This window comes from Tripterygium wilfordii, chromosome 16, assembly GCF_013401445.1.
Source record: "Tripterygium wilfordii isolate XIE 37 chromosome 16, ASM1340144v1, whole genome shotgun sequence".
NCBI lineage: Eukaryota > Viridiplantae > Streptophyta > Magnoliopsida > Celastrales > Celastraceae > Tripterygium > Tripterygium wilfordii.
In genome coordinates, this window is record NC_052247.1 from 2,525,336 (window position 1) to 2,539,889 (window position 14,554).

At 37.9% G+C, this 14,554-nt stretch overlaps 1 protein-coding gene across 2 annotated transcripts; it reads right to left on the reverse strand.

Moving 5' to 3' along the window:
* Positions 1–102: 102 nt before the first annotated feature.
* Positions 103–12,767, reverse strand: LOC119980917 (ATPase family AAA domain-containing protein At1g05910-like). Of its 2 annotated transcripts, XM_038823757.1 has the most exons (11): positions 12,633–12,767; positions 11,561–11,875; positions 8,987–9,088; positions 7,035–8,837; positions 6,768–6,956; positions 6,468–6,610; positions 5,539–5,784; positions 5,004–5,190; positions 2,434–2,499; positions 2,076–2,328; positions 103–694 (listed from the first exon to the last, which is right to left on the reverse strand). In XM_038823757.1, exons 2-11 carry the CDS (start codon positions 11,792–11,794, stop codon positions 297–299), a joined length of 3,621 nt encoding a protein of 1,206 aa, XP_038679685.1. In that variant the 5' UTR covers positions 11,795–11,875; positions 12,633–12,767; the 3' UTR covers positions 103–296. The 2 variants fall into 2 exon arrangements, with proteins under 2 accessions (XP_038679685.1, XP_038679686.1); XM_038823758.1 differs by lacking the exon at positions 12,633–12,767 and having other exon boundaries at positions 8,987–9,084; positions 11,561–11,682.
* Between the last annotated feature and the right edge of the window lie 1,787 nt (positions 12,768–14,554).

Below are 14,554 nucleotides of genomic sequence, written 5' to 3' on the forward strand. Positions count from 1 at the left end.
TTCATAAGCATGAGCATGGACCGTGTCTAAGAGTCGGGGAGATTCACAGTCCAGGGTGGCTGAATTCTCAAGCTTTACAACCCCAATACAACCGTACAAGAATTGATGTACAAGCTAAATCCATGTTAAGACATGCCAGCTTGATGAGCCTATGTTATGTATACATATGCTTTGAATTGTACACATAGGCTGGACAGAAATTGCTCACTCAATTTTGCATAGAAAGAAAAATCCCGAATTTACATCAACTAAACTACCTTCTTTTTTTCAATTTTTTTCTCAGGGGAAAAAAGGTATCAGCATGAAAAGTTTGCCTCGTCTTCAGCAAATTTGAATAAAAACCTCAAAATTGAGTGCTTGGTATTGTCTTCTACTCCTTTAGCTACAAAAACACCCTTCATAATACGAGTATAGAGCCTTTCAAGCTGAGGAATACAGTAGTTTTCAGTGCATTTCACAAACAGCTGCTTGACAGACTCCACTTGACTTGAAATCTCACCGTCTGACATCGCAACATCTTCAGATCTACTCTCACCAGCATCAGCAGTAGCCTCCTCTCCAGGAGTTTCGCGTGGGCTACCCTCAACAAAGGAGGGTTCGGGCCTTTCAAGAATTTTCTCATTTATCTCAACTTCTTCAGTTTGCATTGGTTGCGTTGAATCTTGATATTGTGATTTGGCTTCCGCACTCGAAGCTGATTGTCAGGAAGTAGAATGTCATTCAGGAAAGACACATAGTTCATCTAGCAATTAATCGTTTCAGAAAAACCAAAAGCAGCATATTCAAATGAGGATAAGAGAAAAACAAGGAACAATTACTTTCTAAGAAAGAAAAACAACAAATAAATTCCAAAATGTTAGCCGACCATAAAATTCAATCATTCAACTTCAAAATCATACAGGCTAGGTAGGGCTTAATTGCTTCAATCATACAGTTCTCAATAGTAGGTCTTGGAATCACATCTCTTTGGCTCTTCAACAAAGCTTTACTTGAATAATTGCCAAGTGGCTATGGAGATTTTGCTATGATAAAGATGAATTCTGGAGAAAGCTGGTTGTGGCAAGACATGGCATTCTATGGTTGGATCTCTGATATCCGACAGGAAGGTTATGGTACTAGTCTTTTGGAGACCCATCAAAAAAGGCTGGGAAGAGCAGCAAAATCTTACATTCCGTAAGGCTGGTAATGAGGGCAAGATTGTTTTCAGGATATAGATACTTCATCTTTCCTAACTTATAAAGGATGTCAGTACAAAAAGAGTCTGTCTTTAAAGACTTAAATAGCTTACGCCTCCTGGCTTATGTTGGAACATCAACTTCAGTATGGCAGCTCAAGACAAGGAAATGGATGCTTTTAGTAATTTCTTGGGATTTATTTATAATACAAGACTGGACAATACTGTGGATGATAGAATTTGTTGGGAGCACACCAAGGATAATCAGTTCACAGTCAGATCTTTCTACAAGGAGCTCCTTAAAGACTATCACTGCTTTGGCAACCCTCCCTTCGCCTTGCAGTGTATATCGAAGCCTAAAATTCCACCTAGAATTGCATTTTTCTACTGGGAAACTAATTGGGTTAGAATCTTGATTCTTGACCATTCATAATTTGCAGAAAAGGGTTACCAAATGGTGAACAGATATTCCCCGTTCATGGAGGATTTGGAGTCAATTGACCACGTTCTTCATCATTGTACCTGGTCAAGGAAAATCTGGAGCGATAGGTGGAAGATCATGGGTGTAAACTGGGCCATCAGTAGTACTGTAGCAGATGAGCTCAAGGACTGGGGCTCTTGAGACTAATAAAGTGAAGAAGAAATTTCACCAGTCTATTCCTCTGGCAATTATGTGGCTTTTGTAGAAAGAACAAACTAATAGAATACTCAACAATAGGGGACATTTTTGTTGATAGGCATATTAGTGGGATGAAGTTAGGGCTTCCAATCTCGCGTAACAACTTATATGAGGCTCTCAGTTTAGCCTCCTAGTAGTTTGCCTGCACCTTCTTGGTGCTTCAATAAAATTTTACCATTCAATAAATAAATATATATCTGGCCACAATAAATGCAACAATACCTGCTGCATGGACAACATCAGCATTCTTCTTTGGTCTTTTCAGAGCCTCATAACTTTGGTTCAGATTAACCTCAGGTGGGACATTACGAAGTCGGGCACTCGCTCTAGTAACAGCTCCCAACTGTGCAACTGGAGTTGATGGAAAAATATACCCCCCTATATCATCGGGAATATGCGCTGGACCCCCTTGGGCAGCTATTTTGTCACAATAGGCAACTAGTGTAGGATCCATTTGTGAAAGCATACCATGCACCTGAAAATTATGTGAAAAACAGTATTTCAACAAATGGAGCAAGCACCCAAAGACTAATGATAAAAAAGGAGAAAAAGACAAAAGGAAGGAAAAGAAGGAACTCACAGCATCACGAAGCTCGTAAGCTCTACTAACTATCCTGGCACCGTTATAATCATCTCCATTATAAACCTGAAAATATAACAGCTAGTAATTATAATAATTCACAGATTCCACTGACACACAAAATACTAACATTCTGAAAACAGTGACATTCTCAAAGATGGCCAGTTACTCATTTGCAATATTATTGCCAAAGTATAGATCACATTAGTATTGTGGATTTAACGGAGAACTATTTTGCAAGGACACTTTCAGTATCAAATATTCTCTCTCTTAGATCATATGACATCAACATCAGATTCTCTACTGCTGATAAGATCTCTGGTGTTGGTTTTCCTCTATCAAAATTCAGCATAAAAAATTTATCCTATGCATATGAGTTTCTCCATCTAATTAAACACAGAAATAGAACATAGAAGCTGGTGACCTACAAGGAAACATCTATCATAATTGACGGAATAGTCACATGCTAGATTATATGAAAAACTTCAGAAGGTCAGTTTTCTTATTTCTTTCTTCCTTTCCTTGTTTTTTTGTTCTTTTTTGGGTGAGCAGTCAGTACTCAATCTATAACAAAAATTAATCCCTTGTTTCATGAAATTTAATATCCAACTTTATCAGACTTCCCCCAACTAGGGTTATCTTAGCATGATAACATGTCTCCGAGTCCACTGCTTGTGAGCACAAATGGACATATACTGATGCAGAAGACAAAAAGGTCAAGAAGACAGAAAGCCAAATATTAAAGAAACTTAGAATCATGTCTTTTTGGACGTTATAGTCCTTTCTGCTAAATTTTAAGTCATATTTTAGGTTTACTTAATTTTGTTAATTATTGGATCAGTTTTTATTGAGTTCTCATTAATTTTAATTTTTTTTAATGGAATTTTTTTTTAAGAGCACTAAGGGAGTGCAAACCCATCAACTACAAGGCTGAAATGTTAATATGATCAAAAACATTCCCAGAAAAAGACATGCGCCAAAATTCAATGCAGTCAAACCATTTATGAATGAAACCAGATCAACCACATCACTGACATGGGGATAATCTGAATGAACTTTTTTTGCTGCTTGCCCCTGCCCAACAAACTCCAAGCTATCAGTTCTTTGTCTACTGTAGAATTTGAGACCCAGCAAATACCCATCATCAACAGAGCAATTCCCCAGACTTTTGAAGTCCAAGGACAGTGTGTGGTTATTTTTGGAATTTACAGGTTTTCTGGAATTTCAGAAATTATTAGGATAAAAGCTGTTTTATTAGTGTCACAAAATGTCTTTAGCCTTCTATATGTTATTTTGTTTAGTCAAGACTTTTTAGAGATGGATCGCATTAGCTTATTTTAGGAGTTATAGTGTCTTTAGGAGGAAAGTCACTGTAGAATTAGGATTAATATGAAATCTAAATAAATGGATGTAAGAGCTCTCTATAATTATGATGATGATGAATGAATGAATAGTATTTGGGATGATTTTCTACCAAGTGATTGTCTTTTTGATTTAGTGAGGCAATTTTTCTTAGGTGTGATGGCAAAGACCCTAAGTATGATGCATCTGTCTTATTTCTTCTTGTTTACTCTTATCTTTTCTAAACAGTTTCACAAATATTCTTCACTGTTTCAAGCCCTAAATTTATTGCTTCAAGAGTAGAAATAATCCTTAGCCTAAATTCCTAAATTCCCTATTTTTCCAAAAAGTAAATGTTCAAGCACCGTTCACAGCCCTAGAACATACCCTGTTGACAAAAATCCTATGCAATAACCCTTGTATGCAGCCTTCTCAACGCATATTATGCGGAGAGGCTGTTTCCAAGCTTGAACATGTGACCTTGCACCTCTGAAACTTGACCATTGAACATAAAAGAATAGTTAAATAATTAATGCTAAAACTAAAACCTGAAAGGAAAATAATCCATTTTAGAAGCAATTTAAAGAGTAGGATTGAGAGTTCAAGCACACTCAAAAAATTACACAAGCAACAGGAGGTCTTGATAATCAACAGTTGGTTTTCTATGTTGGTTGATGACATTACAAGATCAGTGACAGTAAATGATTGATGACAGAAAAAATTTCCTCAGCAAATCTAAAAAAAAAAAAAAAAAAAGGAGATAAAAAAAAAAGAACCCAAAATCATCTTAAACGCAAACAGAATATAATAATTGTTAACAGGCATTACTTCCGAAGCAACATAAACCAACAATATCTGTTATCATACACATGTTCAGCATGTCACCACTTGTCTCCTTCAAATTTTTTTGCTCCCCCCCCCCCCCCCCCGCCCTTTTTCCAAAAAAAAAAAAAAAACCCCAACCAACCATTTCTTTTTCTCTATCCCAGAGGGAAATAATTTTACTACAGCACCAAGATGGTGCAATCAAGACTACAAAGAGGCTATGTTTAGCACTTAAGAACATTTTCACCTAAATACACAGCATCTACACTCCAAGCATATTAGCATAAATGCAATCAGTAACTGTCCACGAATCTATTTTGGAATACACAAAAACAATAATTAAAAGGAGTACTTTGAAGTCAAACGTCACTGTTATGAGCAATAGCAAATATCGGCAAGCAAACCTTTGCATTGGTCACAATGAGATCGAGATCTTGCAGGAATGCTGTACTTGTAATGTACTGGCCAGAGTCAACATGCTGCAACAGAGTGGCCATGTCCATAGGATTCTGGATTATTGAGCGATAGTTGGGAGCATCCTCATCAGTGACTGGATAATGAAAGGCGCTAAACCGTTTATCATACAATATCCTGTAGTAGAGGAAGAAAAACCATTGAGTTGGGAAGAATTAGGTATAAAGTGCCACAGTTAATGCAATCTATGTTCTATTTTTCTTTTCTGAATGCTCAGCCAATCACTATCAATGAGCACTGCCTTTTTGGGGAATATGTTGGATGTTAAGAACACATCATCACTTCTCTCAGCACCTGCTAAGGCAGGATCATCAAAAGATGATGTTGCACAATTTTTTTCTCACCATATAACTAACTAACTAAGCCTTACCTCAAGTTTAGTAAGAATCAAGCTCAACCATGACAGTGACCAAGTAGATAGTACATAAAGCTTCAAGAAATAGAACAAAGTAAAGACCACCCTACCGGTTGCAAATATCTCTGAGGCACATCCGCAATCGACGAAGAGCGTGCTGCTCAGCTTCCACCTTGGTTTTTAACTCTGAGGCCTTGGGGCCACTTGCCACTTTTGGAGCCTTGGGAAGTTCATGTGGGGATTGCACATCCTGGGATCTTTTGGTCACACTCTCCAAAGAAACAGACAAAGCAGCTTCAATTAAACGATCGAAAAACAATGATCTATCTTCTATCGATGGGTCATCAACCTGACATCTGACATTGAAAGGCAAACATATGACTAAAGTAAAATGCTTAACCATAAAAATACTTCCTAAATGTATGAATGACTTAACTAGAAAGAACTTCCAACTTAAATTTACAGACTTAAGGAATGATGGAAGAGAATAAAAATAAAATTCCATTTCCTATGTATAATATTTTTGAATGCACACCACGTATAACATTAGGCAGTATCAACTATCAAGAGTTGTGTAGAACGAGCATGGAGGAAAATAGGAACATAATTTTGTTCAGCCTTGGATTTATGGTACCAGACACAGATAACATGCTTCAAATGAAACATCTAAAAAAATAACTATACAAAAAGGCTTTGTAGGTAACAAAAGTCACCTAATTCCAGCTGCATTGATGCATTCGATACCTATATCCCTTGGTTTTAGTTTTGAGTTTCAAAAGAAAAACAAAGGGTGGGAAACAACAATTAAATAAAGTAAGAATCCAATACACCGTTAAAGTATAGAAATGTCATAACAATATAATGTTAAAAGGAAAAAAAATTGTTCAAATTAATTCAAACTATAATGTTTACAATTGCAATGGCCAATTCAAATATGGAAACCTGATTCCAGTGGCTCAAAAATGTAAGAAGAACAAATTAAAAACAGCAGTGCCATGAGTAACAAAAAATGGCTGCATGCAAGATATGTGAGACCTACACAGATTGGAGTGTAAACACTGAAAATGGTGCCCCTTCAATTTCAGCAAGTGGAACTAAGGATGTTCCAATAAATAATATGGGCAAGTCAGATGGCAATTCTTCGAGCAAAGTCCGTAGAACAGCCCTGAGCTGCTCATCTGCCTGGAAAATTAAATTTATCAGAGCCCAGATAATACAATGTGGAACATAGTACATTAATACATTATTTCACTCTCATCAACCAAATAATGAAATATCAAACATAGATAATAGTTTTTGCATCAGCATGAAAAAAATTGAGAGAAAAAAATGAACTCACATTATCCCACCAAAGGTTGAATTGAGAAATGTAAAGTATTGACGGAGTTGTCCTCCTTGCTTCACCAAATATGTGCACTAACGCCTCCTCAGGTGTCTTTGCACTTGGATCAGAAAGAAGTGATGGCAGTCCAAGTGAGTAGACAGGAAATTTTTCCAGTTGATGTAAAATTGCAGGTCCAAGATGATCCTGTAAACGAAATCAGTATCTTTAGTTTGCGGTCCAAATGACCAACTTGTCAAAATCAACAGGTTCCAAAATAAATACCAGCCCACAGCCTTCACTTCCGCACAGCAAAAGCCGAGGCCTGTACACAAGAGGAACTGCAGACCCATACGACAACATGGAAAGCTTTGTCAGCTCAGATGACAGTGGAGGAAAGATATCAGATATATAGTTCATGGCTTTTCGGAGATGTCGCTGAAGACATGGTGCAACTACTAATGACAATGGTCTGGAGTGTACAATGGAGCCCCTGTGAGCAGCAGGAGTGATTGTAGACATGGCTTCTATGAAGTGATATTTATCAACCTTAACTGAATCAACATCTATCAGAAACTTGTCGTCACTTGTGTAAACTTGAGGATATTTTTCACGGAAAGCACGAATAGCAGCTTCAGTGCACAAAGCCTTCAAATCAGCACCACAATATCCAACACAACTAGCTGCAAGTTCCAATTTCAGTTCTCCAGTAGGAGGCTGCTTCCATTTGCGAGTGTGAATGTCCAATATCTCAGCACGGGCCTTGCAACCTGGTAAAGGAAAATTGAATTCACGATCAAATCGACCAGGACGACGTAAGGCTCCATCGATGGCATCAATCCGATTGGTTGCTCCAATCAAGACAACTTGCCCACGCGAATCAAGACCATCCATCAAGGCAAGCAAAGTGGACACAATGGAATTATGAATCTGTTCTTGTTTGCTAGATCGCACAGGAGCAAGACCATCTATTTCATCAAAGAATATGATGGACGGCTGATTCCTTTGTGCTTCCTCGAAAAGCAGTTTCAATTGTCTTTCAGCCTCACCAACCCATTTGCTTAGAACATCAGCACCCTTACGCATGTAAAAGCTGACTTTTTGGCCAGCCTTTGAAGCAGCACACGCTAATGCTCTGGCAATCAAAGTTTTACCAGTACCTGGAGGACCACATAACAACACTCCCCTTGGTGGGGTGATGTGATAACTCTCAAAAAAATCAGGATATAATAAGGGGAAGAAAACCATTTCCTTCAAAGCGTCAATATATTCTGAGAGCCCACCTATGTCATCAAAACTTACAGTCTCGTCAACCTGTAAAGGTTGAATATCAGCTCCTCCCTTTGAGCTAGGCCCAGCAGTTTGAACCCCAGAAGTTAATGTACCAAGAGTATCACCCTGATGACCCCATCCAGAGGCAGCAACATTTAAGCCCAATGCAGTTGTCCCATGCATATCTAGCCCACCAAAGAGCCACGGTGGTCCTGGTCTGCTGCCACCTCGGCCCCAGGGAATTGCAGGGCCCCGGTCTAGCTCATCCACGAGAAGGGAGTCATCAGATTCTTCAACTCTTGAAAAACGATGACGCTTATGGACCCGTGATCCACCCTTTCTTACTGAACCGCTCACCTTGGTCCCTATTCCCTGCTGCAACACTTGTCGAGGAGATCGTGGCCTTTGCTTGCCTTCTTCTGCCGAGAGACTACGAACCTCCGCACGATTCCGGAGATCATATCGCCTCCTACCATCCTGCTCTTCTTCAATGTCTTCATCATCTTCCTCATCCTCATCATCATCTTCTGCCTCACCATCAATCTCATTCTGGTCATCATCCACATCGTTTTCATCGATATCATCGTTTCCATTTTCAGTTTCATCATGACCAACCTTCTCTTCTAAAATATCTTGTTCATCCCCAGATTCCAAATTCAATCTTACCCTAGCAACTGTTGTTGAGCGACGTGGTCGTAGCCCTTCACGCCGAGGTGTTGGTCTAGTCTCCACAATTTTTTTACGCTTGGGAGACAATAACTCATCTTGGCTTGTATTATTCCCCAACCGGTTCCGCATATGTCGGTGTGTGGGTCTCTGAGAAAGAATTCCATATGATAATATCAAAAGATGATTTCACTGAAACTTATAATTAAAAAAGATTAACTAAGTGAGTGAAGAGTTGAACAAAACAAAATTTTGCTAGTCACCAAGAAAACTGCATAATAATGGTTCTACATCTTTACCATTAGGTCTTCGTCATCTGATCCAGAACTATCAGTGTAATCTTCAAGATTAGTGTTAATCCTCCTCTTTCTGGTGGAACGCCGAAGGTTGGTTGAAGCTGACTACAAACAAAGTTCGAACAAGATAGATCACTGATACTAAACTGTCTGTAAGCATTGAAAAGATGATCTACATTTTCATCCAATCCCCTGTGGGACAGATGTGCCTACAATGTGTATACAGACACATCAATAAAATTTCGAGATTATTAGGTATGTAATACACAAAAACAATCAGTGAGAAACAATTGCTGCATACAAAAAAAAAAAAGTAAACAGCCAGTGAAAAATCATAGATGTTTAGCGAGGAAATGAGCCTCCCATAGTCTTTTAAACAGCAGCTGGGGAGCATCATCCGATGCCCAAAGAAAAACCAAAAGCAAAACCTATAAGAAAAAAAATAACTCTTGAAGGGCTGTTCAAATTTAAGTTAGCCTTGGATAGGCTATTTAGAAATTAAAGATTTTTTTTTGAACAGAAAATCTTATTAACAGCATCAAGGAGATGAAACTGCGAACAGACCAGTTTAGAAATTAAAGATATGCCCGTGAAACAATAAGACTGCCATTTTTCCCTACTGGTAGGGTGTGCGTGGGTGTGTGGACACTATACACTACACACTATACACTACAGTCTACACACTAGTTACCTGTGATAAAGAACATTTGCACTTTCAGCATATGTAGTTCAAGCTATAATACTTGCCCAGTTCACCGAAATTCTAAAAAATACAGAAGGATCCAGCGCAGCATGGCCGGAGAGGCAAGGTGGTGGTTTACTTAAATGGCACAGTAACCCAACTTACTCAAGGCCTCAAGTTCAGCTTCGCCTCCAAAGCTCAAACAACTGTTTAAGTTGCTCGAGGTTCACTTAACATACTCTCTAGAATTTATTTTGTTTTTTCCTTTTGTGCTCTGTGTTCATAGTTGGTTTGATTGTCAAGAGAATACAAGTAAAAAAATTTATTTTTTAAAAAAAGAAGTTAATGCAAATAAAGTTCCCCTTAAGTCATTTGCACCAAAAGATTTAATTTACAAAACATCTTAAAAACTATAGGTAATTGGTCTTAGTCTGATTGCAGTTCGGTCCATCTAATTCTTTGGACGGAAAAAATGTGTTTGGTTGTGCGGTCAAAGAAGTGGTATTCAACTACAGATTACCAAAAATTAGCAAATAAACCCATGTTCAAGCATGATCACAATGGGGATTCTATGTAAACTTCGGTGGCAAAATCAGTAAACGAATAAAAAAAAATATCAACATGCCAAGGTTGTTATGTGCCACATTGATTTTTCTCTTAGTAAAGAGAGCAAGAACGTTCAAGAACAAGAATGGATTGACTTGGACAAAGAGGGTTAAATGGGTTGACCGCACTTCAATGATGATTAGATTTGACCAAAAAATTCAACTATACAAACTTAAAAACCTTTAACATACTACTCCATGTCAGAAGCTCTGGTTTCATAATAGTATTATTCTTCCTTTCAAAGTAATAGTATTATTCTTTTATAAACATTAATCATCAAGGTAGTGATTTTAATCAGAGAACTAAAAGTCATACCGAGAACTGATTAATGGAGTTATGGCAACGGCCTTCTTGCCTAAGCGATCCAACAACCACAGGCGTAAACATAGAAACTTTTTTTTGAATGGAAAGAATAGTATTATTCTTTTATAAACATTAATCATCAAGGTAGTGATTTTAATCAGAGAACTAAAAGTCATACCGAGAACTGATTAATGGAGTTATGGCAACGGCCTTCTTGCCTAAGCGATCCAACAACCACAGGCGTAAACATAGAAACTCTAAGCAGAAAGGCAAAAGTATGCCTAGTTTGGGGTTCACAAGGTACTTCAGCCAAAACGCAATTATACTACATTACTACAGAATGCAATTTGTACTTCATAGAATCATAGCCATTAAGTTAAGTAGTAAATTGCATTAAGGCAAGAATAACTAACTTTATTTGGATGCACCTAAGCATGAAGGCCACTGAAGGCCTATAAAACAGCCAATTCATCACAGATAACCAAGAAAAAGGGAGCATAGGTAGGAAAAATTTATGCATTCACAATAAGAGGAGATTGATTAAACTCAATTAATAGTAACCTAGAATAAAGAAAAGTTGGAAGGCTCAAAAGTGAAATCGTGTTTTAAATATCAGTTAAGGTGGGTCACCATTGTTCTAGAACAGTACCCAAACATATCTATCCAAACAAGCAACCTACCTCTGCCAATAGCATCCGATAACGGTTATGCAAGAATCCATAATTTATGCCATGTTTGCTATTGGATGCTTCATATTGGCATAGATGTGCACATTAACTGCATAGACAAATGCATCAGGATAACTACCAGAGCTCCTGTACTGAGAAACCTAAAAACTAGGGGGGGGGGGGGGGAGAGAAATTACAATATAAAAACCAGCAACATTTCGGATCCATGCACATTCAATTACAAGAGTAATAACAAATGTTATTAATCGCAAATAACCATTGGACAGCAATATTTGAAATAAAAATGTAAAGACTTACATTATTAGCATTTGAGCTCCGCACTGGCCGATTCCCTGGACGCAATAACTGTGCAATCCGAGAAGCTGCTGTCCTTGTCTTAGTTTTGGTTTTCCTAGGACGAATAATTTTTGGAGAATAATAGTTATATAAGTATGTACGACCATACACTTTTGGCCTTCTCCTAAGCCGATCACTTGTGCGTATGGGCCCAGAACCAGGCTCATCCATTTGCCCAGTCCGTTTTGAATACATAGGCACACACTAGCTTCAACAATTATGCTCTCCCATTACCTTAACAACACCCTCAATGGTCAACTAATGCAAGTTTCCAACCTGAAAGCCAACACAACATGTATTAACATACACCTAAGTAATTGAACCTCATAATAAACCCCCCAAAAAGTTTCTGTCATCCTAAGGAATGAATCAATTAAAGTTTAACTTGACCATTCAATTCATTAAATGAATAAACAAGACATACTTATTCTCTCATACTCCAACTATGATTAGGAAAATGAATCCCAAGTCAGTCTTTCATACGTGCTTTACCTCTAATTTTAGTCGTCAATTTGTCACTGGTGTGTTCATTTGCAAAAAATAGTTTAAATTTTATGTAGTTTTATTTCATGGATTCCAATGAGCATAAGATCAAACAACCAACAAATACACTCGTCCATTTACCCAAGGCCCATGCTATCCATGCATGTTTATGTCTCGTCTCTCATGTCTCAACGGACCAATCACATGCATAAGATCAAACAACCAATAAATCCACTCGTTCATTTTCCAAGTCCCGTGCTATCCATACATGATTATACTCATTTTTCTTCTTTCAAAAGCAGTATGCATGACACTACCATCACTAAAGGGCCTCCCCAGGGCACAAATATGCAACTAGAGCCATGAAGCAGAGATGTTCTTCGAGTGCTCGCAAACTATGACAAATATCGCAACAGTCCCACACAAGGCTCCATATTCCATCAAAATAAAAGACTAAGTTTCAGACAAAGTGGAGAAGAATTTGCAGATTCGGAGGAAAAGACAATAGAAACAAAGAAAAAGAAGCGACGAGAGGAGTTTGAAGGAGTACCTGATCAGTCTCTGAAATCTTCCGCAATCATCTTCCAGTTACCACCACCGTTCCACGGATGTTCCTCTCTAGGGCACCGGCAGCGCACAGCAGAAGAAGTCGCCCAGCTTCGTGCTTGTTACTTTCTTGACCCAAACAATGTTTGTTCTCCGTATTCAGTTAAAATACATGGGCTTTTTTATATGTTTTATTTGTTATAAACCCGGCCCAAAGTTTTTTTTAATAGAAGGCCTAACAAGTCAATATAGGCCCAAGGAAAAAAACAAAAAGAGCCCACTGAAAATTAGGGCTCAGTTGCCTATATCAAAAATATTTTCATTTTAGAGTCCCAAAAAATTAGTTATCAATTAGTGATTTTTCAACCAATATTTCTAGGTGTTGAAACTTATAATTTTTAAAATTAGTGATATTTCAGCACAAAGTTGTTTTTTCGATCAATTCTCACTAACATATATAAGACAATAATCGACCAATCGATCGATTCGATTTGACACAGTTCTTTTGGACAACCCTAAGAAAAATGCATTTGTTTGTATAAATAATAAATATGTTTAACCCCATGTGTGAGTTTTAAATAATATGCAAATGCAAAAAATGTCTCGAGTGGCGAAGGGACTCGGTGCTTTAAATCTCACATTTTCTAGTGGAAGAAGTGAAGTGCATAATATAATAGGCTAAACTTCCAAACTAATAACAATTTTTTTTTTTGAACTAGTATGTGTTGATGTTGGATTTGGGAAGACAAAGTCGTGCGAGCCAGTATGGACTAGCTCAAAGCGGGCAAAATGTTACTAGTAGAGAAGGGCGCTGGGCTTGGGAAAACAAAGTCGTGCGAGACAGTGTGAACTAGTTCAATACGAACAAAATGTTACTAGTAGGGAACTACGGGCTCCAGTGAAAAGAATTTTAACGACAAGACAAGTACGGTATAATTCAGCTACATATGAAGTTATGGCCTAATTATACTCTTGTCGAGGCATATATGTTGTTATTTGCCTATGAATATAGGGAAGCACCACCTGGCTCATTGGTATTAAAAAAAAAATTTGTATATGAATATGAACAAGTAACCTTGCCGTCCATGAAGGCATCTGTAAAACCTGTAAAATAATCAGTATTACTAGACAAAGTCATGAGAATGACTGGTTATATATGTTAACATATATATATATATATATATATATAAGTTTTTCTCCCATGTGGACCAAGTTTGTGGACCAAATTTACAACCATTAGATCTGCTGAACGATTGCAGATGAAAGCCAAGTTTTAACCCGAAACCCATAACGGGTAACCCAACTTTAACGCGTCATCTTCCCAAATCAATCGAGAAATCGAAAAACCCATTCTTTCTTCTTCGATTGTTAGTCCCCCACATCGACACAGTCCGATCTCGTTAACGCAGCTGGATTTAGCGATGGCGATGACCAATGTGAGCTAGCGAGGTCTTGGAGCGATATTGTCGGGTAAGATGATTGTAGTTTGTCTGATTAGATTAGTTCGATTCTTGTTCCAAATGCTGGTGGAGTAGTTTGTTTAATTTCTTTTTTTTCGATTATTGTTTGTGAATTTTGGACATGACTTTCGTGTTTTCATTCACAAACAATAATCGGAAAAAAAGAAATTAAACAAACTACTCCACCAGCATTTGGAACAAGAATCAAACTAATCTAATCAGACAAACTACAATCATCTTACCCGACAATATCGCTCCAAGACCTCGCTATCTCACATTGGTCATCGCCATCGCTAAATCCAGCTGCGTTAACGAGATCGGACTGTGTCGATGTGGGGGACTAACAATCGAAGAAGAAGGAATGGGTTTTTCGAGCTCAAGTTGGTCATCGCCATCGCTAAATCCAGCTGCGTTAACGAGATCGGACTGTGTCGATGTGGGGGGCTAACAATCAAAGAAGAAGGAA